Below are 23,580 nucleotides of genomic sequence, written 5' to 3' on the forward strand. Positions count from 1 at the left end.
TTGTTCATATAAGAAAACATATTAAATCAAAAATTCTCTAAAATTGTGATCATTGTTGTGGTGGTGTTCCTCACCCTTTAACAAAAAATTGCCATAAAAACTGCTTTCAGTCTAACGTCCTCTTCTCCTCTTCTCTGGGTTGGTAGGAATGCCCCCCTTTAACCAGATGCCCATGGGCCCCAGGTCTACTCCGCCCCCTCAGCTTGGAACGCCCATGAACCAGGTAAGAGTTCTGACCAGCCCCCTCAGCTCATGGCTACTGACCACTGGTCACTGCTCATAGCAGACTGGTGCCTTGCCACTGCTGACGCGTAATTCACTGTCTGTGTGTGTGTGCGCAGTGGTGTCAGTGTGACCCAGTTAAGTAAATGTCACAGAGTTCATGCGTCTGACGGTTGTACATTGTGTGTGTGTGTGTGTTTCCTTCCTTCCTTAGCAGATGGGAATGGGAGGAGGAGCGAGGATGGCCCAGTCCAGTGTGGCCCAGATGCAGAACCAGTACATGGCACCAGTGCAGGGCCAGTTCCCTGGAGCCGGTCCATCTCTCGGCAACGTCAACGTTAACATGGGCCAGTCTGGTGGCCAGGCAAGCATGGCTCAGGTGAGAGAGTCTTTACCTGCTGGTCTTCATGTATATATCTTTTCCTCTCTCAGACTTGACTGTAGAGTCAAGTACACTAATGGACATTGAGGTCTCCATAGAGTTGGAGTGACCTGTTTAGAACATAATTCTGTATCTCTAGATTGTATCTGTGTCTAATCCTAGTTTTGTCATTCGTGTATGGTGAAGTACAGGCAAGGTCATAGCGGATCACTCCCCCCCCCCCCCCCCCACTTCTCTCAGTATGTTTACATGACACTCGGAAAAAAAACAAATTATTGTTAGTCCAACCCAAACCAAAGTTTTTTAAATGCATGTAAATATGCATAGTCGGCTAAAATCGGAGGAAATCGAAGCTCTTTCGGTCCAACCAACACACCTAGATAATTCTAAATATAATATGACATAAAGCTACTCAAGCATATATACACGGCTATCAAACTGAAATTTGACTGTGGTACTCTACATGCGTACCTCTGTACACCTCAGCCTTTTTAGCTCAGTTGGTAAGCTAACTACATAAACCTTATGCCACAACGCTACATACTCATAAGTTGCACCATATTTCATACATATATGAATTGACATCCCCCAGTATGTCCATAAGAACATTGTCAAAAAGTAAAGTCAACTATTTAACTAGTTACACTTATAATCCAAAGTTGGCTAGCAATTGAGCAAGCTAATCTAGCTAATATGGACTTTATGAGCAGGGAGGGGAGCATCTAGATGACCTACGCCATCTAGCGTAGCGGAGTAAAACATGCATACTACGGTCAATAATTCCCATCCAGCATGTAAACGCAGCAGTCCAGTCCAATCTATAGCTATAACAGCTATAACTGTTGCTCGGCTAAACTGTGCATGTTAAACGTACTGGCTGTCAGCATCACTGATGTTACTGTTGTACATCTGTAGTTGCTGCTGTGTGTTGAAGTGTGGTGGTGTATTTGAGCTCCTCTCTTGAGCCTGTGTGTGTTGCCATCCCACAGCAGGCCCAGATGCCCACTCCTCCCTCCATGCCCGTCAACAGCCCCCTCGGCCAGCCCGGGTCGGCCGGCGGCGGCTCCTCCATGATGTCCTCGGGCATGGGCACGGGCCCCGGCAGCGTTGGTCCCCCCTCGGCCTCCTCTTCCTCCACCCCTCCCCAGCAGCAGCAGCAGCAGCAGCAGCAGCAGCCCCTCAGCATGCCGCACTGCCCCCCGGCCGTCCGCAACTCGCCCTCGCCGGCCCGCAGCCGCAGTCCCACCCCGCACCGCACGCCTCCGCCGACGGTACACCCGGGCTCCCAGACGCCGCAGCCCCACACGCCCGGCCTCCCTCAGCTGCCCGGCAGCGTCGGCCCGCAGCCCCTCTCCCAGGGGCCAGGCGCCTCTCCCAAGCCCCCGCAGATGCGCCAGCAGTCGATGGGAGGCGGCCCAGGCTCGGTGGGCTCGGGAAGCCAGCAGTGCACTCTGTCCACCCCCAACGCAGGGCACGGATCTCAGCTGCCCCGCACTCCAGTGAGTCGCTTTGCAAGGGGATACCTAACTAAATGGATGCATTAAATTTTGTGTTTTAATCATGTCGTCAGGGAATAAGTTTTGATTAGGACAAAATATGTTATGTACTTATAAGGGATTATACAGTATGAGTTGAAGATATCAAGGCTAAACTATGCCCAATGGTGGTGCTAAATGTTAGTTTCAGAAGCGCTGCTTCTTTCACCCTCCTGACTCTCGCTGCTCTCTCTCCAGCTGTCTCAGAAGGGCTCGCTCCACCTGGACGGGCAGGTAGCCACGCCGGCCTCCGTCAGTAGCAGCAGCGCTGACACCTCGTCTCAGCAGGCGCCCTGCGACGGAGCAACGTCTGGCCACAACACCAAGATGGATGTGAAGCAGCAGGACGACGAAGACGAGGAGGATGAAGAGGAGTCGGCCGGTGGAGGCAGGATGGGAAAGTTGGGTGGCGTGAAGACTGAAGAGAAACCAGATGTAAGTCATGTTATGTGAACTGTCGGCTGTGAACTGCTGTCGTGTCCTAATTGCAATGTTGTGTTAAACTTGAAATTTGAATTTCACCCTTTTAAGATAAAGAAAGAGGAGCCATCAGGTGATGGTGGGAAAGGTAGCGCCATGGAGACGTCCACGGCGGAAGACAGGAAGCCGGAAGTGAAGACGGAACCCAAAGAAGAGGAGGAGGCATCAACGCCCTCAGCTACCAGCTCCTCGCCTGCAGGACCGCAGAGCAAAAAGAAGAGTAAGGCTGTATTCCTTTCATTAGTCATGCTGTGATTTTAGTTTCAACTAATTCCCTGTACTGCCTTCTTTCTATACTTTTAAGGATCTGAACAAGCGTTTAATGCAACATTGCTACAAAGCCAAATTGCACATGAATGATCATTAATCATTAGTTATTAATATGAACTCAAATGATTCAGGTTTTTTACTAATTTCATTGACCTTTCACCTCTGACCTCTCCACTTTGTGCAGTCTTCAAGCCAGAGGAGCTACGGCAAGCCCTCATGCCCACACTGGAGGCTTTGTATCGCCAGGACCCAGAGTCCCTGCCCTTCCGCCAACCTGTGGATCCACAGTTGCTGGGCATTCCTGTACGTACCAACACTTTGATCTCTGCCACTGACCTAGGATACACCTTTTGAGTTGGAGTGCTGATTTGGGATCATGCTTAATGGCGTGCAGTTTACATCAATTATGTCTATTGCAGCTTGTGTGTATGAGAAGAATTGTTCAAGTAGGTGTAAATATGGAGGTGTAAAACACCATTAAGAGTTTCAAATAGAATGAAACCTCTACACCACAACAGTGTAGTGTACATCAGCTGAGAAGGGACAAACTTAATACACTGAGCAAAGTTGTTAATAAGCTTTGTAAGTGTAGTAACGGTACTGTAGATTGCATCTGTACTGATGAACACAGTTATAACATGGCCAGAAGCACTGTGATTGAGTAGTGGAGACTTCTAGGGGAAATTAACTGACCGTCAGGTTCCTCCTTACCATTTAGATGAAACAAACACCATGTATTCATACCGGGCAGAATTGTCAACCACTCTCAAAAATAGGAGCTACATAAGTGTAAAGGAGCTACTTCCGTTGACTCTGACTTGTAAAACTGTTTGATGTTGTTCTCCACAGGACTACTTTGACATTGTGAAGAACCCCATCGACTTGTCCACCATCAAGCGCAAGCTAGACACTGGTCAGTACCAAGAGCCCTGGCAGTACGTGGACGACATCTGGCTCATGTTCAACAACGCTTGGCTCTACAACCGCAAGACTTCGCGCGTCTACAAGTACTGCTCCAAGCTGGCTGAGGTCTTCGAGCAGGAGATCGACCCTGTCATGCAGGGCCTGGGCTACTGCTGTGGGAGAAAGGTGTGTGTGTGTGTGTGTGTGTGTGTGTGTGTGTGTCGTGTGTGAATAGACTAATGTGTTTTTTTCTTTATTTGAAATGTACAGCTGTACACGGTTTTCACTGTTCCTGTGTGCTTGGCCCTTTTTTTAGCCCTATCCATTTTAGCCCGAGTCTCAGTGGACGGGCCGCAGTTCCTCGCACCTGTCATAGCACTGAGCCGAGGAGAGCCATGTGAGGCTGAGCGTTAAATGCCGGAGAGCTCAGCACATTACCTCCTGGGAGAGAGCCATGTTGTTGATGAGGGGGAATGGGGGGGGAAGGGTGGTTGGGGCAGGGGGGCAATTGTTTGTAATGTTATCACGAAGGGGGGGGGGGGGGGGGGTGCGGCGGCACATGCCAGTTAACCCGTCTTGGTCGTGATTTTGCTTCGGGCAATCTTCGGGCAAAGACAGGCTTTTAAACTTGGTGTATGCAGACGATTGTGTCACAAAATACAAGAGCCTTGGGCTAAGTTATGTGTTCCCAAATTTATGGGGCGAGGCTTACAATGACCATCACTGTCTTGCGTGTTTCTTTTTTGCTTGCACAGCGTTTTTAGGCCTTCGAGCACAGCCTTGTTTTGTTTCAGCTTTTACCAATAGCCATTCATTTCACAAGCACAAGGAAAGGTTGCTCACCACTCACTGTCTTTCTCTTCCTCTTCCCCTTTTTCTGTCTGTCTCTCTTTCTCTTTCTCTCTCTCTTTCTCTCTCTCTCTCTCCTTAAATTCTTATCTTTTACAGTTGGAGTTCTCCCCCCAAACTCTATGCTGCTATGGCAAGCAGCTGTGCACTATACCACGAGATGCTGCTTACTTCAGTTATCAGAACAGGTATGAATACACACACACACACACACACACACACACACACACACAGACACACAGACAGACAGGGCACGCATGAGTGCACATACACTCGCACGCACGCACTCGCACGCACACACAGAGTAAAAGACCGTAGTGTCCATTTGGAGTAAAGGGTGAGTATATGAGAGAGCGTTGACTCAGCCTTAGCCTTAACAGTGTTGTGCAACCTTACTCCACTCCTCAGAGGCCTGCGCAGTAATCACAACATTCACTCGGACAGGCATACAAGCTCATGCCTGTTTGTGTTTGAAAATGTCATCCAAAGCCAATAGATCATCTGTTTCCCACCACTGTACAACTTAATTCTACTAAACATACTAAATCGATGTTACAACAAAAGTTAATCCAGACAAACTTGTACGTGTTAATATTATTTTTGTGTAGGCCTATGGTTATTGTTCCAGAAATTCCAGTGATGTATGATGATGTTGAATGATTAACATGATGTTGACACCTGAATTGTCTTACAAAGTCAACATCTACATTGAAATGTTATGCCAAATGCAATGTTAATCGTGTTCTGTTAATCTTGTGCTGATATTTACTCCACCAATCAACTCCTAAATGTGGTTGCTTTGTCTGTTATATTCCGCCATTTTAAAAGTTGGTGCTTTTTATTCTGTTGTCATTCTTGTAGGCCTTATAGTAGTTTGCGACACTAATTTGAGATAAGTGCATTGGTCCCAAAGGGAAATGATCAGTAACGACATAAATGAACTAAAGCAGACTAATTGCAATGGAAAGCATAATGAGCGCACCAACTTTAAAATGAGCTTGCCTGGCTTGCGGAACAGCCTTGCTTCTGCTGCTTGTGTGTTCAGTGTTCTCATGTGTCCTTAAATGACCGTTTCCCATCGCCCAGCCCCCCCCCCCCCCTTGATTCTGCCACAGCTGTGTAGGTGTGCTGGTTTGACCCTCATTACCTGTACAAACGCTAATCTGTGCTTTGCTTTGGCTTTCTGCTTGTCTTGTGTTTGTCCGTGGTGTTGTCTCCCCTCAAAACCTCCCTTCCTATCCATTCCCTGTTGTTTTTTAACCCCTCCATGTTAATGCCCCCAACCCACCCCCTCCTCCTCCTCCTCTTTTTTTTATGTCTGCTCGTCATGGCTTGCTTTCATCCAATCAACCCTCAAACCAATCCCCTCATCCCCTTCCCCAACTCCAACCCTACTCCTTGTAAATCCTGCATCATGATTGGCTGCTCTGATGACGACCCTGTCCTGCGCTCCCCGTCTGTGCCTGCTTACCCTTTGGCCTGCCCCGCCCCGCCCCGTCCCGCCCTGATTGGTGGCTGCGTCCTCGTGCCGTCTCTGTGATTGGCTGTTGCCGTATGGCTGAACGGTGTAGTTCACCAAAATATGGGCTTCTTGCTGGCAGGTACCACTTCTGTGAAAAGTGCTTCAACGAGATCCAGGGTGAGAGTGTGTCCCTGGGGGATGACCCCACCCAGCCTCAGACGTGAGTACCCCCCTCTTCCTCCCTTTCTTCCTCATCCTCCTCCCTCCCTCCCTTACCTCATCCCCAGACAGTTAATTATTAGACTTGAACCTGGAAAAAAAGGCACACACACACACACACACACACACACACACACACACACACAGTCTCTTTGAAACAAGGACTGGGTTACATTTTGAATGGAGACCTTCCATAAACAGCAGAGTAGAGTCCAAGAAATTCAGCTCCACTCCTCCAAATGTCAACCTGTCAGCGGTTCATAAGGCATCCTGGGCAGAGACCGGTGCTCATCAGGCGCTGTGGAGACGCGTAGACATGCCGGTGCATGCATTCCCAGGTTTGGGTTGCAAAGAGAAGTGGCTAAATTGCCAGGGGATTAATGCAACTCCGGTTTTGTGGAAAATGTCAGTTCTGAAAGTAATTGCACCTGAAAAGCATCAACATTATTAAAAAATAAAAAAAATAAGGAAACAAGACGTGTTGGGTCATGATCTCCAGATACAATAAATAGGAATGACTGTCACGCCTGAATAACGAGTCTAGTTAGAGAAATTAAGCCTGAAATTTGAATGATCGTAAATCACATGTAATACATCTTCCAATTTTTCCTTTCTTTTTTTAAATTATTTTTAACTCTCACATTTCCCGTCTTATTTATCCCCCCTGCTTCATTGGCTTGTGTTCCTGTTGTGTCGAAAGATCCTGAAAATAACTTATGCCAAAGGATAGGATGGTTATTTCTGAGTCTTGGGTATACTGATGGGAGTTCAGTTTCCTGAATAATAAATTGGCAAAAGCTTTTGACTAATTGTATGATTTATAAGGGATTCAAAAGGCCCTCTGGTTATTTGGACTATACAAACTCCTAAGTTTCCAAGAGTCTTGGCTGAATCTGAAACAGTATTCAGGCATTGGCTCATTTCAAGGTTCTTCTAAGAAAAATAAAAACGTTTAGATTTTTTAAAGTGGTAACAACAGTCTGTTTTGAAGAGAAACATTGCAAGTCAGTTAACTTTTTAACAGTTTAAATTCATGAATTGAATCCTCTAGCATGGAATTTAACTTTACAAAACCATAATCTCTGTTACAAGTTGTGTGTGTTTGATTGTTTGTTTGTTAGCATTGTTGTTGTTTGTTTGTTTGTAAGCATTACTGCCTTTGTCTCTGGGACTGTGTTTATTGTGTCTGTCCACTCCCATTTTAGGTCCATCAATAAAGAGCAGTTTGAGAAGAAGAAGAATGACACACTGGATCCTGAAATGTACGTGTACTAGTCACTTAATCTGTGCTCATTGGTGTATGTAACCATAACCATGTAGTATAGATAGATTTGCTCTGCGTAACAAAATACAAATAGCCCTCCAAATCTCTGACGTTCAGTTACAAATAGTATGTAATGTGGTTTTAGTCATTTTTCTATTCATCTGCATTTTTTGCATGACTACTATGTATTTCTCTGCAGGTTTTCAACCTGTTTGGACTGTGGGCGTAAAATGCATCAAATCTGCGTTCTGCACCATGATACGATTTGGCCATCAGGGTGAGTTAAACGATCTTCCCGTGTTCTGTCTCACTCTTGATTTGATGTCGCTTCTCAACTCGTTTAGAGTTGCTCTTCTCTGACCTCACACCATTCATCTGGTTTATTGCAGATTTGTATGTAACAGCTGTCTGAAGAAATCGAATAAGTCGCGGAAGGAGAATAAATATGCAGCCAAGAGTAAGCACAACCTTGACCTTCCTTCTGGCCCATTTACGCAGAGTGGACGAGTGCCTACACATCACTGGACCTTAGGCTGTAGCACTCCTGTTGTCACTAATGTTATCTTGTGTTTTGTCCTTCACCAGGGCTGCCTCAGACTAAACTCAGCAGCTATCTGGAGACGCGGGTGAACGACTACCTGAGACGACAGTCTCACCCCGAAGCCGGCGATGTCACCATCCGTGTGGTTCACGTTTCCGACAAGGTCGTGGAGGTCAAACCAGGAATGAAGTCCAGGTGAGCACAGAGACAAACTGATGACCTGTAGTCTAATCTCCACAGAAAATGATTGCTCCATCATGGATTCGGAGATTGATTAAGTTTGTGTGTCTGTCCGTCTGCAGGTTTGTGGACAGTGGAGAGATGGCGGAGTCATTTCCTTACCGCTCCAAAGCTCTGTTTGCATTTGAGGACATTGATGGGGCGGACGTCTGCTTTTTTGGCATGCATGTACAGGAGTATGGCTCTGACTGCCCACAGCCTAATCAAAGGCAAGTTTCACTCAATTAGTCATACTACTGTGACCACATGAGGTGTTTATAGAGTGATAGGTCAAGAAAAGATTTGAAGTTCTTGATGCCTGGAAGATTAATTTTCAGTTGACTAATTGAGTTAAATTAAATCCATTATGCTGACTTTTTACTTACCTGGTCTGTCCCCTCTTCCCCCATAGGCGAGTTTACATATCCTATCTGGACAGTGTCCACTTCTTCCAGCCACGGCATCTAAGGACTGCAGTGTACCACGAGATCCTTCTCGGGTACCTGGAGTATGCAAGGAGATTGGGGTAAGTTAAAGTTAGCTCTGTAGCCCTTACTGATAAGTTATGGGCAAGACAATGATCACAAACTGGGTGATGTCCTAACTGTATTAACCCTTGTGTGTGGGTTGGGTGTGGGTTTTTGAACATTTTAATAGAAGATTCCGTTCCGCAACAATTCAAGGTTCTAAAAAAACCCAGATATTCTTTAGAATGTTAATTTTCCAACATTCCCCGTCACACCAGTGTGACCGTAGACATTTAATGGCTTCCGTGTGTGTAGGTATACCCAGGGGCATATCTGGGCTTGCCCACCCAGCGAAGGCGACGACTACATCTTCCACTGTCACCCTATGGATCAAAAGATCCCCAAGCCCAAGAGACTGCAGGAGTGGTACAAGAAGATGCTGGACAAGGCCGTGTCCGAGCGCATAGTGCACGACTACAAGGTTAGTTATCAGTGTGAAACCGCGTCATAGACACAAGTTTGATCAGTAGAGGTTTAAAGGACGTTTTTATTATTCTTTTCTCTTTTTTTGCCTGGTTTTGACCGCCATGTATGTTGTTGTTCTCAGGACATCTTCAAGCAGGCCACAGAGGACCGCCTGACCAGTGCCAAAGAGTTGCCCTATTTCGAAGGAGACTTTTGGCCCAACGTCCTGGAGGAGAGCATCAAAGAGCTGGAGCAGGAGGAGGAGGAGAGGAAGAGGGAGGAGAACAGCACTTCCAATGAGAGTGTTGACGTGAGTGTGACTTAAGTCTCAATGGACTTAGATTGAGCAAGCTCAGTGGATTTGGCCCTGTTTGAATCCATCTTCACTTAGCTAATCATATTTGCATGGATTTCATTACACGACTGTGTTTACAATCATGAATGAACATTCACTTCAGTGAGAGGAGATGGTGTTTTTAAGAAACTGACTTCTCCAAAGTCCTTAATTTTTGCCTGTAGTGCATTCTTAGAACTGGAGGGAACATGGAAGGAAACACTCACTCATTTACCTAATATGCACATCCCTGGCTCTGTTAATAAAAGGTGGAGATATATTATCTGGCATTCTAAATCAGCACAACCGGCAGGTCCAACTGGAACAGCTCGGTCTGTTCCAGAATAAGCTTCTATCTTAGAGGTGGGCTAGAGCTGAGGTAGCCAAGAAAAATGTTTGGCTATTTTGTTGTTGTGCGTACTCTTAAATGCATGCTAAAGTAAAACATCTCGCTTACTATCTGAATGAAAAAGGAAAATCTGAGTGGTGCCTATCCTTTAAAATAGATCAGTCGGTGTCAGTTTTGCATTTAAAAAATCCAAAATATCATGAAATTATTTTGTTTCACTGTCTTCTTTTGGCTCCTCCATACAGGGTACTTTCATCGTTTCATTTTTATGTTCAGAACAAGAGGTGCCTTAGAAATGAAATGCATTGATGTCCTCATTATGCTTCCCACAGGCCACGAAAGGCGACAGCAAGAATGCCAAGAAGAAGAACAACAAGAAGACAAGCAAGAACAAAAGCAGCCTGAGCCGAGCCAACAAGAAGAAACCCGGGATGCCCAATGTGTCCAACGACCTCTCCCAGAAGCTCTACGCCACCATGGAGAAGCACAAAGAGGTAGGCAACAGGAAGGGGGAACATGATTTATAGAGAACATAATGTAGACCATATTTTTAGATACATTTAGATATGATCTCTATGATTTGTAGAACATAATGTAGACCATATTTTTAGATACATTTTGATATGTTCTCTATGATTTGTAGAACATAATGTAGATCATATTTTTAGATACATTTAGATATGTTCTCTATGATTTGTAGAACATAATGTAGATCATATTTTTAGATGCATTTAGATATGTTCTCTATGATTTATAGAACATAATGTACACCATATTTTTAGATGGGTGTTAAACCTCTCAGGATTTATAGAGTGGGAACCAATCTTGTAAATTATGATATCATCCAGTTTTGCATGTACTTTAATAGAGACAGAGAAGACAAAAAGGCCAACCGTGTTATCTGTTGGGCAGAGCTGGGCTCTGTGAAGAACCCCAGTTTCAAGTTGGGGCCTGTATTTCATGGAGCTATGAGGCTAATATTCAATTGAATTGAATCTAGTCCTGCAGTTGTCTTGTCGTTGTGTGCCTATGAAGTTCGCCAAGCGAAACATTCTCAATCTCTTCTGATTTGTTCTCCTCCGCCAGGTGTTCTTTGTGATCCGGCTGATCGCCGGGCCCACCGCCAACACGCTGCCGCCCATCACCGACCCGGACCCACTGATGGCGTGCGACCTGATGGACGGGCGCGACGCCTTCCTGACGTTGGCGCGCGACAAGCACCTGGAGTTCTCCTCGCTGCGGCGCTCCAAGTGGAGTTCCATGTGTATGCTGGTGGAGCTACACAACCAGAGCCAGGACCGCTTCGTCTACACCTGCAACGAGTGCAAGCACCACGTGGAGACGCGCTGGCACTGTACCGTCTGCGAGGTGAGGACACGACCCGCGAGGGGAAATGACCACTTACGTGTGACCATTGTAATGTTTGTGTAGCACTGTAGTCTGTAGGAGAGAACAACATTTCCATGAGAAATTTGTGGTTTTTATTTGATGTGAAAATGTTAAAGGTGGTTTCGATGCCAGTCCAAGTAAAGCGAAAGGCGGATTCATTCTGAAGTTAAATAAATGGTGCAAGAATGATAAATGTGGTGTTGAATGTCGGTCCAAAAATTCTCAGTGTTGGCACTCTGACATCCACATCGTTAAAACACCATTTCCCGTTCTCCCGTCTCTCTCTGTTTCCCAGGACTACGACCTGTGCATCGCCTGCTACAGCGTCAAGGGCCACGAGCACAAGATGGAGAAGCTGGGCCTGGGCCTGGACGACGAGAGCAACAACCAGGCGGCGGCGGCCGTGGCGAACCCTGGCGACTCGCGTCGTCTGAGCATCCAGCGCTGCATCCAGTCGCTGGTGCACGCCTGCCAGTGCCGCAACGCCAACTGCTCGCTGCCCTCGTGCCAGAAGATGAAGCGCGTTGTGCAGCACACCAAGGGCTGCAAGCGCAAGACCAACGGCGGCTGCCCCATCTGCAAGCAGCTCATCGCGCTGTGCTGCTACCACGCCAAGCACTGCCAAGAGAACAAGTGCCCCGTGCCCTTCTGCCTGAACATCAAGCACAAGCTGCGGCAGCAGCAGCTGCAGCACCGGCTCCAGCAGGCGCAGATGCTGCGGCGGCGCATGGCCAGCATGCAGCGCACGGGCCAGATGGCGGGCGCGGGCTCCGGCGGGCCCCCGGGCTCGGAGGAATGCGGCCCGCCGGGCACGCCCACGCCCAGCACGCAGCCCGGCACGCCGCAGACGCCCACGGGGCAGAGCCTGACGCCAGGGCCCCAGCCAGGGATGGGGGGCAGCGGAGGGGGGACTCCACAGCCTCAGATGCCACCGCAGCAGCAGCCGCAGCAACAACAGCAGCAGCAGCAGCAGCAGCCTGGGATGCCCCAGCACCACCAGATCCAACAGTTCCAACAGATGCCCGGGCCGGGCAGCATGATGAGCTCCCCTCAGCATCAACAGCAGCAGCAGCAGATGATGCAGCAGCAGCAGCAGCAGCAACAACAACAGCAGCAGCAGCAGCAGCAGCAACAACAGCAGCAACAGCCTCCATCGGTCCAGCAGATGCAGCACCCCAACAACATTGGCATGTACAACCCCAGGGCTCCAGCCCAAATGTCCATGGGCAAGCCTGGGATGAGTCCGGTAGGGGGGATGTCCCAGCAGGCCTCCATGGCCCAGCAGCAGCAGCAGCAGCCCACGGGGCCTCCCCAGGCCGCTCTGGAGGTGGCCCTGAAGATCCAGCGCGTGGCCGAAAACCAGCGGCAGCTGGCCCAGCGGGAGATCATGCAGCGGCAGGCCAACCAGGCCGGCATGATGCCCTCGCACAACCACCACCAGGCTGGCCAGCCCCAGGGCCAGATGGGCATGGGCCACCCAGGAGCCGGCATGGTGGGTGGCCAGGGGTTGCCCCCGCAGGTGGCGGCAGCCGCTGCGGCAGCAGCAGCCCGGGCACAGATGGAGCAACAACAGCAGCAGCAGCAGCAAGTGGGTACGGGCATGGCGCCCCAGCAGGGAGGCCCCCAGGGCCAGATCCCGCCACAGATACTGCAGCAGCAGCAGCAGCCTGGCGGTCCACCGCAGCAGTGGGGCGGCCCAGGCATGCCCCCCCAGCAGAGGCCCATGATGACCCAGATGAACCACGCGGCCATGTTGGCAGCCCAGCAGCAGCGACAGCAGCAGTTGGCCTCTCAGCAGCAGTTGGCCTCTCAGCAGCAGTTGGCTTCTCAGCAGCAGTTGGCCTCTCAGCAGCAGTTGGCCTCTCAGCAGCAGCAGCAGCAGCAGCAGCAACAACAGCAGCAGCAGCAGCAGCAGCAGCAGCCAGGCCAGCCCGGGCAGCCAGGGCCCATGGGAATGATAGCAGGCCCTGGTGGACAGGCGGTAGCAGGACCGGGCGGCGCAGCCAACCTCCCGCAGGGCGCCCTCCAGGACCTCCTCCGCACGCTGCGCTCACCCAGCTCGGCGCAGCAGCAGCAGCAGGTGCTTAACATCCTGCGCTCCAACCCGCAGCTCATGGCCACGTTCATCAAGCAGCGGGCACCTAGGTACCTGGGACGTGGGGGACCGGGCGGCGGCCCTGGCATGCCTGGAGCGCCTGGTGGCGGCCCGGCGGTCATGGATGGCCAGCAGGTCAACGCGAACCCCGGGGGTCCTCAGCCAGGGATGCACATGGGCCAGGCGGCGGGCATGGCCTCCATGAGCGCTCTGCAGCAGCAGCAACAGCAGCAGCTCCAACAGCAGCAGCTCCAACAGCGGCCCATGCTGGCTGGCAACATACAGCAGCAGCAGCAAATGGCAGCTCTCCAACAGCAGCAGCAGCAGCAACAACAACAACAACAACAACAACAACAAGGAGGTATGCCAGGCCAAGGCTCCGGAATGCCCAACATCTCGCCCCAGTTCAGAGAACTACTGCTAAGGAGGCAACTGCTTCAGCAGCAGCAGCAGCAACAACAACAACAACAGCAGCAGCAGCAGCAGCAGCAGCAGCAACAACAGCAGCAGCAGCAGCAGCAACAGCAGCAAATGGGTAATCACGCTCAGTTCCAGCAGCCTCTCGCTCAGCAGCAGCAAGGCTACCCCAACCAGCCCGGCCAGCCCCAGCCCGGGGGTCTCCAGCAGCAGCAGCCGCAGGGAGCCCCTGGAGGACAGCAGGGCTACAGTGGCACCATGTCCCCCCAGGTGGCAGCTGCTCTCCAGCAGAGGCTCCAGCATCAGCACCAAATTCAGCTGCAGCAGCAGCAGCAGCAGCAGCAGCAGCAACAACAGCAGCAGCAGCAGCAGCAGCAACAACAGCAGCAGCAGCAGCAGCAGCAGCAGCAACAACAGCAGCAGAGTGCCATGGCTGGTCTTCAGGGGCCTGACGGTGGAGGAGGAGGCCCTGGTGGAGGAGGCCCACACCCCCAGTCTCAAGTCCAGCAGCAGCAGCAGCCCCAGCAGGGAGGCCCCCAGCAGGCCATGCACCTGCAGGCCATGCAGCAGCGTCTGCAGCAGCATCTTGGCGCCGGCTCTCCCGCACAACACAGCAATCCCATGAGCCCTCAGCAGCAGCAACAGATCGCCCAGTCGCCCCACCTGCAGGGCCAGCAGCTGGCCACGTCGCTCAGCAACCAGGTGCGCTCGCCGCAGCCGTCGCCGCGGCCCCACTCGCAGCCGCCGCACTCCAGCCCGTCCCCGCGCATGCAGCCGCAGCCCTCGCCCCACCGCATCTCCCCGCAGACCCAGACGGGCTCTCCGCACCCCGGACACCTACCCCAGCATCACAACGCCGGCATGGTGCCGCCACCACCCCCTCCACAGCAGCAGCAACAACAGCAGCAGCCCAACATGGACCAAAGCCCGTTTGGGTCGGATCAGAATGCCATGCTGTCCCAGCTAGGGAGTATGGGGGCACTGCATGGGCCTGGGGTAAACGATGTGATGTCCGGTAACAACCAGGATCTCGGGACTAATATGAATCATAATGGCTTAGACATTATGTAGCATTTCCATGCTATTGGAAACTGCCACGGCACCATTGGGTGAGGGCAGTTTAAGGTTTTCCTATTATTATTTAATATTTTTCTGATATAAATGAAAAGAACTGAACTTCCTATGGGAGATGCTTCATTAAATACACAAGTTGACAAATTAATTAAATAAATGAATGGTAAGTTATTGCTGTTAATATATATTTTTGCCAATTGTGTTCAAATGGGTATGGGTGAAAAGGGTTGGGCAATATCCTTGCTTAGTATATGACACAAGTACTATTTTTTGGGGTCAAAATGTCTGCCTTTTTTACAAATATTTTTTAAGATTTTAAAAGTGGCGTAAAAATTAAAGAGCGAAGTTAGTGAACATAATAGCTTTGGGTTTTTTTTCCTCCATAAAGCGGTCTTGATTGTAATCATTTTTGCAGTTACTTTTTTTTATGATATTACTCATCTTCATCGGTCTAAATATCAACGTTTTTTCCATTACACTTTGTGTTTTTGACGGTTTATAGCGTATGTAGATTCAGACTGCTTACAATTCACAAAGAATATATTTTTGTTAAGGACCGGAATGAGGCAAGGATAACGGATGAGTTCATCTTTTCATTTTTTCATTTAAATCTTTTTCTTGTTTTTTTTTTCATGAGGGGTGTGGGGCTTATCTGAACTTTTTGATAGTGTTGCTAGGGAACTGATGGCTGGCTGTTGCTGGGATGTGTGGGAAACGGCAGTCCTACGCGTGTCAAGGCTCTCCTGCACTCAAGCACCCTCTCCCATGAATGTGCGCTCCTCCTCCTTTTCTCTCTCTCTCTCTCTCTCTCACTCTCTGTCTTTCACTTTCACTTAGAACCATGAAATTACTGCTGACACTATAGGTGCACTGCAGGCATCGGCTTTTGGCTTTAGAGGAAGGCTCAGTTACAGGACACTGTGTTGTTGTCTACCGAGGAGACCTGAAGAAGGAAGGAAATCGTTTTTTCTTTTTTTTTTTTCTTTTTTTTTTAAGGGAGAAAAGGAGGGAGCTTTGCAAGGAATCAATCCCTCACGTCTGGGAGGGTGGATGGGGGAAGGATTGTCCTTTTTTCCCTCCCTCTCTCTGTTTGTTTTGCCATCTCACTGACTACGCTCCCTCTCAGCCTTCTCTCTCTCTCTTCAAACCTTCCCCTCCCAGGGAAGCACTGCGCCGACTTCCTCTCTTTTCCTCTCCTGTGTGCTGAGTTTATGGGATTTTAATTTAATAATTTTTACTGTACAAAGAAAAACAAACTGTGGACTTTAATAATTAAATACTGTTTTTTTGTTTTGTTTTTGTTTTGTAATAAAATGTAAATTGATAAAACAAAAAATTTGTACAGACTTACTGATGGGTAGGCGAAGAACTAACTTTTTTCTAACCGTGTTTTTCCCTCTGATTCATGCTGGTAGGAGCGGCCGAAGTATAGGCAGCTTAGATGGAAGGGGCTTCACCCAAGACGTGAAGTGTAGAGGTTTTGGAGCGGTCAAGTGTAGGCTGAACAAGCACCAATGCGCCTTCTCTGAGTACATTTCAGCTCTTGAAATGATGATTGGTGCGTATCCAATACTCTCTGTTTCACACAATAAATACTTTGCTGTTCATATACACACACACACACACACACACACACACTCTCTCTCAATCTATTTCTCTCGCTCTCTTGCATATACACACACAAAAGAAAATGTGTTGACATGCTATCGTGGAGACCCACAGTGTATTTCAGGAATAAGATGGACTGCTAATATAAATAGAATCGAGAATTGGTCGATTTAGTATTTTTCTCTAAGGGTTGGTGTAGGGTCGGGAAGTAACCACAGCAGAATCCATGGCAATATGCCTTGAGACTTATTTTATAAGAACATGGAGAAATAACTCTTGTCTTTTATATATAGATATATTATTTAATTTTATTTTTTTGAAAGTTAAAAAACTTGAAGCTACGTAAATTGATAAATTAAATGATTTTTCTTTTTTTCTTCAATGATCTATTGGGGATGCAAGATGGCACTGCGGTCATACAGTATACAACCCATTTGGGGATTGCTGAGTAAATATCATGCCATTTGAAGAAATGTCTTATACTTACATATATAAAAACATATAGATACTGAATCACTGTACAAACCATGGCAACTGAACCGTTTATTTTTGGTTTGTTATTTTACTTCTTTTTTTGTTCTGTTTTTCAAAGGAGAGACTGGAAAAGACCATGTGCTATTTGTTTAGTGTTCAAAACATTTTTTTTGACCACTTTTTTCCCCTTGTTGACACATTATGGTGCTTGCTGAGCAGAAGCAAAAAGAACTAATTAACTGTTGCTCCAGTGTCAGTAGTTATCCTTTTTTTTAAGTTATTTTGGTGGTCAGATTTCTTTGCCAATTATTTAATTGTACATTAAAGTATGTTTGTACCATTGGAAAATATACCAGGTGGTTTGTGCTGTTCTTGCGTTGGTTTATGTCGTATGTAGTTGATAATCAGAAAAACAATGGGTTAATCTGCCTTATGAATGAATGAATGAATTGAAGTAACATGTGTATGGATGTTTCACACAGTTGTCATGGTGATATAGCCTGATCAGCACATTCTACTCTATTCTTCATAACTGTTAAATTGTGGACAAGGAAACTCAAACTTGGAGATGGGTATACATGTGGACACATGAATTTATTTCAATATAAAAGGCAACAATTTTATTAACGTCAACATAAAGACAAAAATGTTCATACTGCACAATGCCAATACTTCCCAGGTCTCTTGCAATTCTATGGGTATTTGAAACCCAGTGAACTCGCATTGAATATACCCTGTTTGAGCAAACCTTACTCTATAGGCACTCACATACTTCACCATTCAAAGAGTGCATTTAGTCCATTTGTTTCACTAACAAATACACTACTTTTAAATAAATAATAAATATAATACATTCAACATTAGTAAGACCCTCAGGTTTAAAACAGTTGTGCAAAGGCCATTCTAAGCTCCTCTTCAAAGAACCCCTCTGTGGATGACTGATTTGAAATCGCATTTGTTTGACTAGTGATAGGATGTTCATGTTTTTGTGTGTGTGTGTTGAGCGATAGACAAATCTAAAAGAAAAACTAAGATCTATCTTCAAAGTAACAGTTAATACATTAATGTGAGTGTAATACTTCGGATGAACATAATATAAAATCGATAACACAGCAAGCAAATGGTTCATGCAAGTGCATGACTGACAAACTGTTTTTCAGTGCAACAGTCACAGCCAGTGTTTGTCTCAAACACAGTCACACCATATAAACCGTGTCAGTATTCCGAGACTAGCGTCGAAGCAGAATTGGTACTTTTTGACCAATGATAGATTTTTGAAAGAATTCTGTTTAAGGAACTACTGATGGGCAATACAAGCACAGTCCAATTTCTTCCAAGTGAACACTGGATTCCTTGTCTGTCTTGTATGTTGTAAACATCACAGAATACAGGGCAGTGTGCTAAACTGTCTAAACTACACAAGAGATTCTACAAACAAATCTCTGAAATTGAAAGTTAACTCCATTGACTTCACAGGGGCCCAATATCATGCACATAGGCTTAACGAAAAGTGGACGGAATGATATCTGCTGACTAACCCTGGTCTATGTTTGCTATGCGTACCTACATAAGTGTGTAGTGTCTCAGCTATGCAAAACATACACCTTTCCTCGTTCTCTCACAAAGGTGTCATACAAAATGACCCATTTAAAAAAAGACCTCTGAAGTTCGCCTACAAAAAAGAACCAAAACGGCCATCTTTGCCCAGATAAGGAGTTCCGGTTGTTAATTGAAGCTAACTAGCTATGGCAAGTTGCTTTGCAAGTTAGCTCTGAGGTAGCAGAAATCTAAGTGTGCCGCCTTCACGTACCGGAGATCACAGTATCCACTCGAAGGCAGAGGACAAAAGTGTGTTCAGGAAAACGTCTGCATTTCGGACTTTTTCATCACCGCGAGAGTTTAACAGGTGCGATAATTCAAAATCCCCATGTTATTTTCCCATAGGAAAAATTGCCAGATACTGGATGTCAAAGATGGCTGCTTTTTTGTAGGTGAACTTCAGAGGTCTATTGTCTTAAAAGGTCTGGACTTCTTCACACACTCAAACCCCCACACCCACCCTCCTCCTCCTCCTTTCTTTCTCCCCTTTATCCTTTCATCATTTGCCAAGGCTCATTCAAATTCCAAGTCCCAGCCCCTGAAAAAGCCCTTGGCAGTCAGGGCCTCTCTAAACGTCACAGTCAGAGAGTTGATGGTGACGTCCGTCACAGTGATGTCCTCGGCACTGGTGAACGGGCTCCAGCACTCTGGTGTCTGGGATGCGGTCACTTCCTCCGGCTGGGTATCAGGGGACCAGCACTTTGACCTTCCAGGTCCTGAGAAAAGCAAGGACAAGCTCAAGATCAAGCGAACCACTGGTACCCATTGCAGTGGCAGCCAATTCAAATGAGAGCTCAGTTTTCGTACAAGGGTTAAATTTACGAACTTCACAGTGAATATGTTTCGTAATGATGTGAGCATGTGGAAAATACTGTTCACCATAGAAAACATGTCTTGCATGCATTTCATTTGCCTGTTTCAATACATTTGGTCAACTCTCTGTATTAATGCTTTTTAAGACATCCTATGCAAAGTTTATTACCTTACTATAACAGCTTCAAAGTCATTTTGATGGTAAACTAACTTGTAATGTGAAGAATCGCACACCTTCCGCAGCCATAAACCTCTGAACTTCACCTACAAAAAGTACCCAAAGCTGCCATCTTTGCCCATATAAGGACATCCGGGTGTTAATTGAAGCTAACTACCTATGGCAAGTTGCATTGCAAGTTTGCTCTGGGGTAGCAAAAATCAAAGTGTGCCGCCTTACCGTACCACAGATCACAGTATCCACTCGAAGGCAGAGGACAAAAGTGTAGAGCAAAACGTTTGCATTTCCAATTTCGTTGTCCCCGCTAGAGTTTAACAGGTGTGATAATTAAAAATCCCCATGTTATTTTTCCATAGGAAAAACCTCAAGACACCGGATCTCCTTATGGGCAAAGATGGTAGCATTTTTTGTAGGCGAACTTCAGAGGTCTATAGCCTACCCCTCTACGGGGAACCAGCCTTGTAACTTGCTCTACCCCAACCCGGACAATCACGAATTGCTTTACGGCAGTTGTGCAATAGCCTATTTGAATGAAATTGTGTAATATTACCTTGTCAGTTGATATGGCTCTTAGGAGATTATCTTTGCCGGTTTGTAAACAAATCCACATGTACCTTGTCCAGGGGGAAGGGTGCAAACTATGAGTGGTATTTACGACAGTTCTGTAAAATACAAATATGCCGCAACAGTAGGGAGAGCCCAGTAGCAAAAAAAAAAAGAAAAAGAAACGGCATTGGATACCTTTAAGACAATTGGTCAAGACACAAAGAACCTTTTTAAAGGTGAAACCAAGTGCACTAAAAAAATAATAAACTTGTGTTTAAATATGACAATGGCTCTGTAAATGGGTACCCAACAAATGACCCAGTGGCTTTAGGAGCACTAAAGAGAAGTGTGTATTTGATTACCTGTTGGATTTGAATATACGGAAATCTATCTAAGATTAAAAGAATGTTTCCTCAGATACACGTACTGCATTTATAGTAGTTGATGAAACACTTATATTCCATCTCTTATGCCAAGTTACAGGTTTTGTCTCAGTCTGGACTGGTCACTGACTGATGTGGAACTGAGAAAATAGAAATACAGAACTGTAAAGTATAGAAATCAAACTCTAAGGACCAGACTCCTGCACATATATTAAGACTAATCCTGGAAAAAGAGAACTTCAATGGACATTTCCACTGAAAAAAAACAACAAAAAAACAATAAAGAAATAATAAAGTTTTTCTGATGTATTTACACTGAAATAAATTAAACCTTTATTGACCTTATTCCCCAGAAAACCATTTGCCACAAAGGCTTAATCCTTGCCTGTGGAAGAGAATCCACACATCTGATCAACTGATCTGAATGAAGTAATGCTGGATTTCAGGGAGCTTATTTTGCTGGTGGCATGCCCAGTAGGGTCGCCTACAGTGCGACAGGGTTGACAAACAGCCCTGCCACATCCCGTAGGAATTAGGTCAGTGTAGTGATTATGTGTGTGCCTCTGCCTGACCAACTAGCACACTTACTGCTGAGGACATCTCGCCGCATGGCCATCTCCACTTCGGCCTCCTCTGCCCCGGTCTCTTCATCCTCCTCCTCCTCCTCCTCCTGTTCCACCCAGTCCTCTTCTGACAGTCCCTGAGAAGGGGTGGGTGTCTGTGGGGGACTGGGAACCCATGTGTACTGTGCCTGGCTCTGTTTGCTCTTGTGTTGGGCTAGCCCGTGGCACAGACCCCCTCCGTACGACTGGTAAGGCTGGTCTGTGGAGGTGGTCGACTGTGGCTCTAGCGTCCGTGTAAGGGAGAGCCGCAAGCGGGCTGGTGGCTGTGTCTGGGGCTTGTGCGCACTTCGCAGATCCATGGTATAGACATCCTAGAATCAGTCAAGACAGATAGTACATAGCTATGAAAGAGTACTGGAACTTATACACCCACAGTAAACACAATGGTTATGGTGGTCACTTGAATGAACCTGCAGAAGCAGCTTTTTGGGCTTCGGTCCTCTTTTCCGGTAACCCAGTGCCCTGTCCCTCTGCTCCCTGCAGTGTGGGTGAGATGGTGAGATGAGAAGAAAGGATAGACCAGAGTGGACACATATACAGTAACAAAGTGTTTTCTGGTGCCTTTGCAGTCCAAAAAGTTGGCTCACTTACTTCTCTTCATAAGCGAGAACCAGGCGTGGGTCCAGAATGTGTTCTGCAGGTTCCCATGTACTGTACCTATAATAGAGGAAGGGATTGTCAATAATTTCCCCTTTATATTACACAATATAATGTGTAATCTTAATGTTTCTGTATTTACAACCATTATAGTATTATAATATTATTAAATAGCAGTATTACTTACTTGGGGGGCCACCCCTTCCACTTCAGCAAATACTCCACATTTCCCTAAAGGAGGGGGGGGGGGCGATAAATGTCATTAAAAATGAATTGTTTTAGGGTATTCCATATCTAGTCTATCTTGTTTTGAAGAAGTCATCTTCATTTCTCTAATTTTTAAGAGGCAACTGGAAGGTGACGTTATCTCGAATGATTTTCTGGTATGACATCATCCAACATGAGCGCATTCGTGTCTGTCAAAAATCGCATCCTAGGGGCGCCCAAATGCCACAAGTATCCTACTACCAGCCTACAACATCCAAGCATTCGAGAATATTTTGAGAGGCGGTGTGTTGGTGATGCAAGGAGAGGTGGGAAATGTAGGCAGGGGTAAAGTCGCGTGCATCTCCACTACTGTCCCCGTGTCCACCTCATGACGTTTACCGGCGCACGCACCAAGAATCATTTACTTCGCTACTTTTCAGCCTATATCGGTCATGTAATTCATGCCTACAGATCAATTACATATGTATGTCAAGCTACTCCAATGACAAACCAGTTAAGGTACAAGAAAAATATATTTGTGTGACCCATTTTCGACGACGTCATCTGTATAGCCTGCGACATTAATAACGGGCTACATGACATCAAACTAGGTATCAGTTGTCATACTTCACATTGCATGCTGCCAATGATGGGATAAACAGCGGACTTCACTATGTCTTTACTATGCTGTAAAATAACGTTGCAGGAAAAACAGATTAAAACAGAGCTGCGCATTAAAGGGTTTCCAAAATCAAACTAATGTTATGTAACTCAATTCGCATGTCTGGTAACCTGATGGGTTACCGTAGCATGTAGCCTAGGTTAATGCAATGGCAACGCACTCCTACGTTTAGAGGGGCACTCCCGAGTTCCCTCCCCCATATTTATCTAATGGCTTAAAACAGTATCAGAACTAAAGTAGCAGTGTCGGTCATGCGTTCAATTCGTTATCTACGTATGGCACTTATGCATAAAATCGAATTAGTTTGTTAGAATGTGAAATCGGTGCCTGTCATTTCACAAAAGCGGTCCCTACGCAGCTTTTTACCTTTCTTATTCTTTTTTTGATGATTGACTCCACAGCAAACACTTGTTCCCCAATCGCTGACAGCTCCATTCCTCTTAAAGTTCGTTCTCCGTCTGTTCCCCCCAAAAAACAGTTGCTGATGTTTGTTTGCAGAATGCGTTCCTATCTTCCACGCAAATAACAGGAATGGTCAGAGCAATAAAAGCGTTTACTAAAGCTTTACTCCCACCCTGGCCCTCCCCATCTAACCCCTGGCCTGATTTCGGTTTAGTTTCGATGCTCTGCTGCCCGTTCCATCTCCTTTTACTAGATCTATCTGTGTATGGAATGACTTTTCAAATCTGCGACACATCTGCACTGTTGGGCGCGTCCCCGTGTTACCCAAGCGCGTTCGTCGTTTGAGTCTCTTATCTACTGCAATTTGCCGGCGCAAAACCGAGGTTACATTGGTTCGCGCACGTCACTGACAGATCGCCTTCCGCGTATGGATGTCTGACTGTATAAATATTACTGCTGGTACAAGGGCAGCAAATTAAAGGGCTCTTGAGAGTATCAAAAGGGGAGGCACGTTTTTGGCAGTAGGCTAGGA

The 23,580-nt window shown here is 46.8% G+C and overlaps 2 protein-coding genes across 3 annotated transcripts in view; one reads left to right on the forward strand and one right to left on the reverse strand.

Moving 5' to 3' along the window:
- ep300a (EP300 lysine acetyltransferase a) overlaps positions 1 to 17,356 on the forward strand; it is a 29,710-nt gene extending 12,354 nt beyond the window's left edge. Inside the window, exons 12-31 of the mRNA XM_076298336.1 lie at positions 147 to 223; positions 437 to 601; positions 1,594 to 2,103; positions 2,338 to 2,574; positions 2,671 to 2,839; positions 3,074 to 3,192; positions 3,739 to 3,978; positions 4,741 to 4,829; positions 6,243 to 6,323; positions 7,528 to 7,584; positions 7,786 to 7,863; positions 7,976 to 8,043; positions 8,172 to 8,322; positions 8,430 to 8,576; positions 8,759 to 8,872; positions 9,129 to 9,294; positions 9,421 to 9,588; positions 10,294 to 10,455; positions 11,048 to 11,329; positions 11,646 to 17,356. Coding sequence (XP_076154451.1) covers positions 147 to 223; positions 437 to 601; positions 1,594 to 2,103; positions 2,338 to 2,574; positions 2,671 to 2,839; positions 3,074 to 3,192; positions 3,739 to 3,978; positions 4,741 to 4,829; positions 6,243 to 6,323; positions 7,528 to 7,584; positions 7,786 to 7,863; positions 7,976 to 8,043; positions 8,172 to 8,322; positions 8,430 to 8,576; positions 8,759 to 8,872; positions 9,129 to 9,294; positions 9,421 to 9,588; positions 10,294 to 10,455; positions 11,048 to 11,329; positions 11,646 to 14,933 — 6,368 coding nt within the window. The 3' untranslated portion in view covers positions 14,934 to 17,356. The remainder of the gene's footprint in view (positions 1 to 146; positions 224 to 436; positions 602 to 1,593; positions 2,104 to 2,337; positions 2,575 to 2,670; positions 2,840 to 3,073; positions 3,193 to 3,738; positions 3,979 to 4,740; positions 4,830 to 6,242; positions 6,324 to 7,527; positions 7,585 to 7,785; positions 7,864 to 7,975; positions 8,044 to 8,171; positions 8,323 to 8,429; positions 8,577 to 8,758; positions 8,873 to 9,128; positions 9,295 to 9,420; positions 9,589 to 10,293; positions 10,456 to 11,047; positions 11,330 to 11,645) is intronic.
- A 224-nt stretch (positions 17,357 to 17,580) lies between these two features.
- On the reverse strand, positions 17,581 to 23,390 carry cbx7b (chromobox homolog 7b). 2 transcript variants are annotated; one of them, XM_076298338.1, is made up of 6 exons: positions 23,013 to 23,390; positions 21,945 to 21,988; positions 21,752 to 21,817; positions 21,571 to 21,637; positions 21,126 to 21,471; positions 17,581 to 19,333 (listed from the first exon to the last, which is right to left on the reverse strand). In XM_076298338.1, exons 1-6 carry the CDS (start codon positions 23,079 to 23,081, stop codon positions 19,131 to 19,133), a joined length of 795 nt encoding a protein of 264 aa, XP_076154453.1. In that variant the 5' UTR covers positions 23,082 to 23,390; the 3' UTR covers positions 17,581 to 19,130. The 2 variants fall into 2 exon arrangements, 1 of the variants encoding a protein (XP_076154453.1); XR_012990137.1 differs by having other exon boundaries at positions 19,298 to 19,333; positions 20,159 to 21,471.
- Between the last annotated feature and the right edge of the window lie 190 nt (positions 23,391 to 23,580).

Source organism: Alosa pseudoharengus, unplaced genomic scaffold (assembly GCF_046254945.1).
Source record: "Alosa pseudoharengus isolate Yale_2024_CS ecotype anadromous, Long Island Sound unplaced genomic scaffold, YU_APseudo_1.1 YU_APseudo_1.1_scf_21, whole genome shotgun sequence".
Lineage (NCBI taxonomy): Eukaryota > Metazoa > Chordata > Actinopteri > Clupeiformes > Clupeidae > Alosa > Alosa pseudoharengus.

Bases quoted from the DNA above. Each gene is read 5' to 3' on its own strand.
- cbx7b (XM_076298338.1), bottom strand. From the start codon at position 23,081: ATGGAGCTGTCAGCGATTGGGGAACAAGTGTTTGCTGTGGAGTCAATC. The intron at 21,989-23,012 runs GTAAAAAGCTGC...CCCCTCCTTTAG, and splicing joins TCAAAAAAAGAATAAGAAAG to GGAAATGTGGAGTATTTGCT. The intron at 21,818-21,944 runs GTAAGTAATACT...CCTCTATTATAG, and splicing joins TGGAAGGGGTGGCCCCCCAA to GTACAGTACATGGGAACCTG.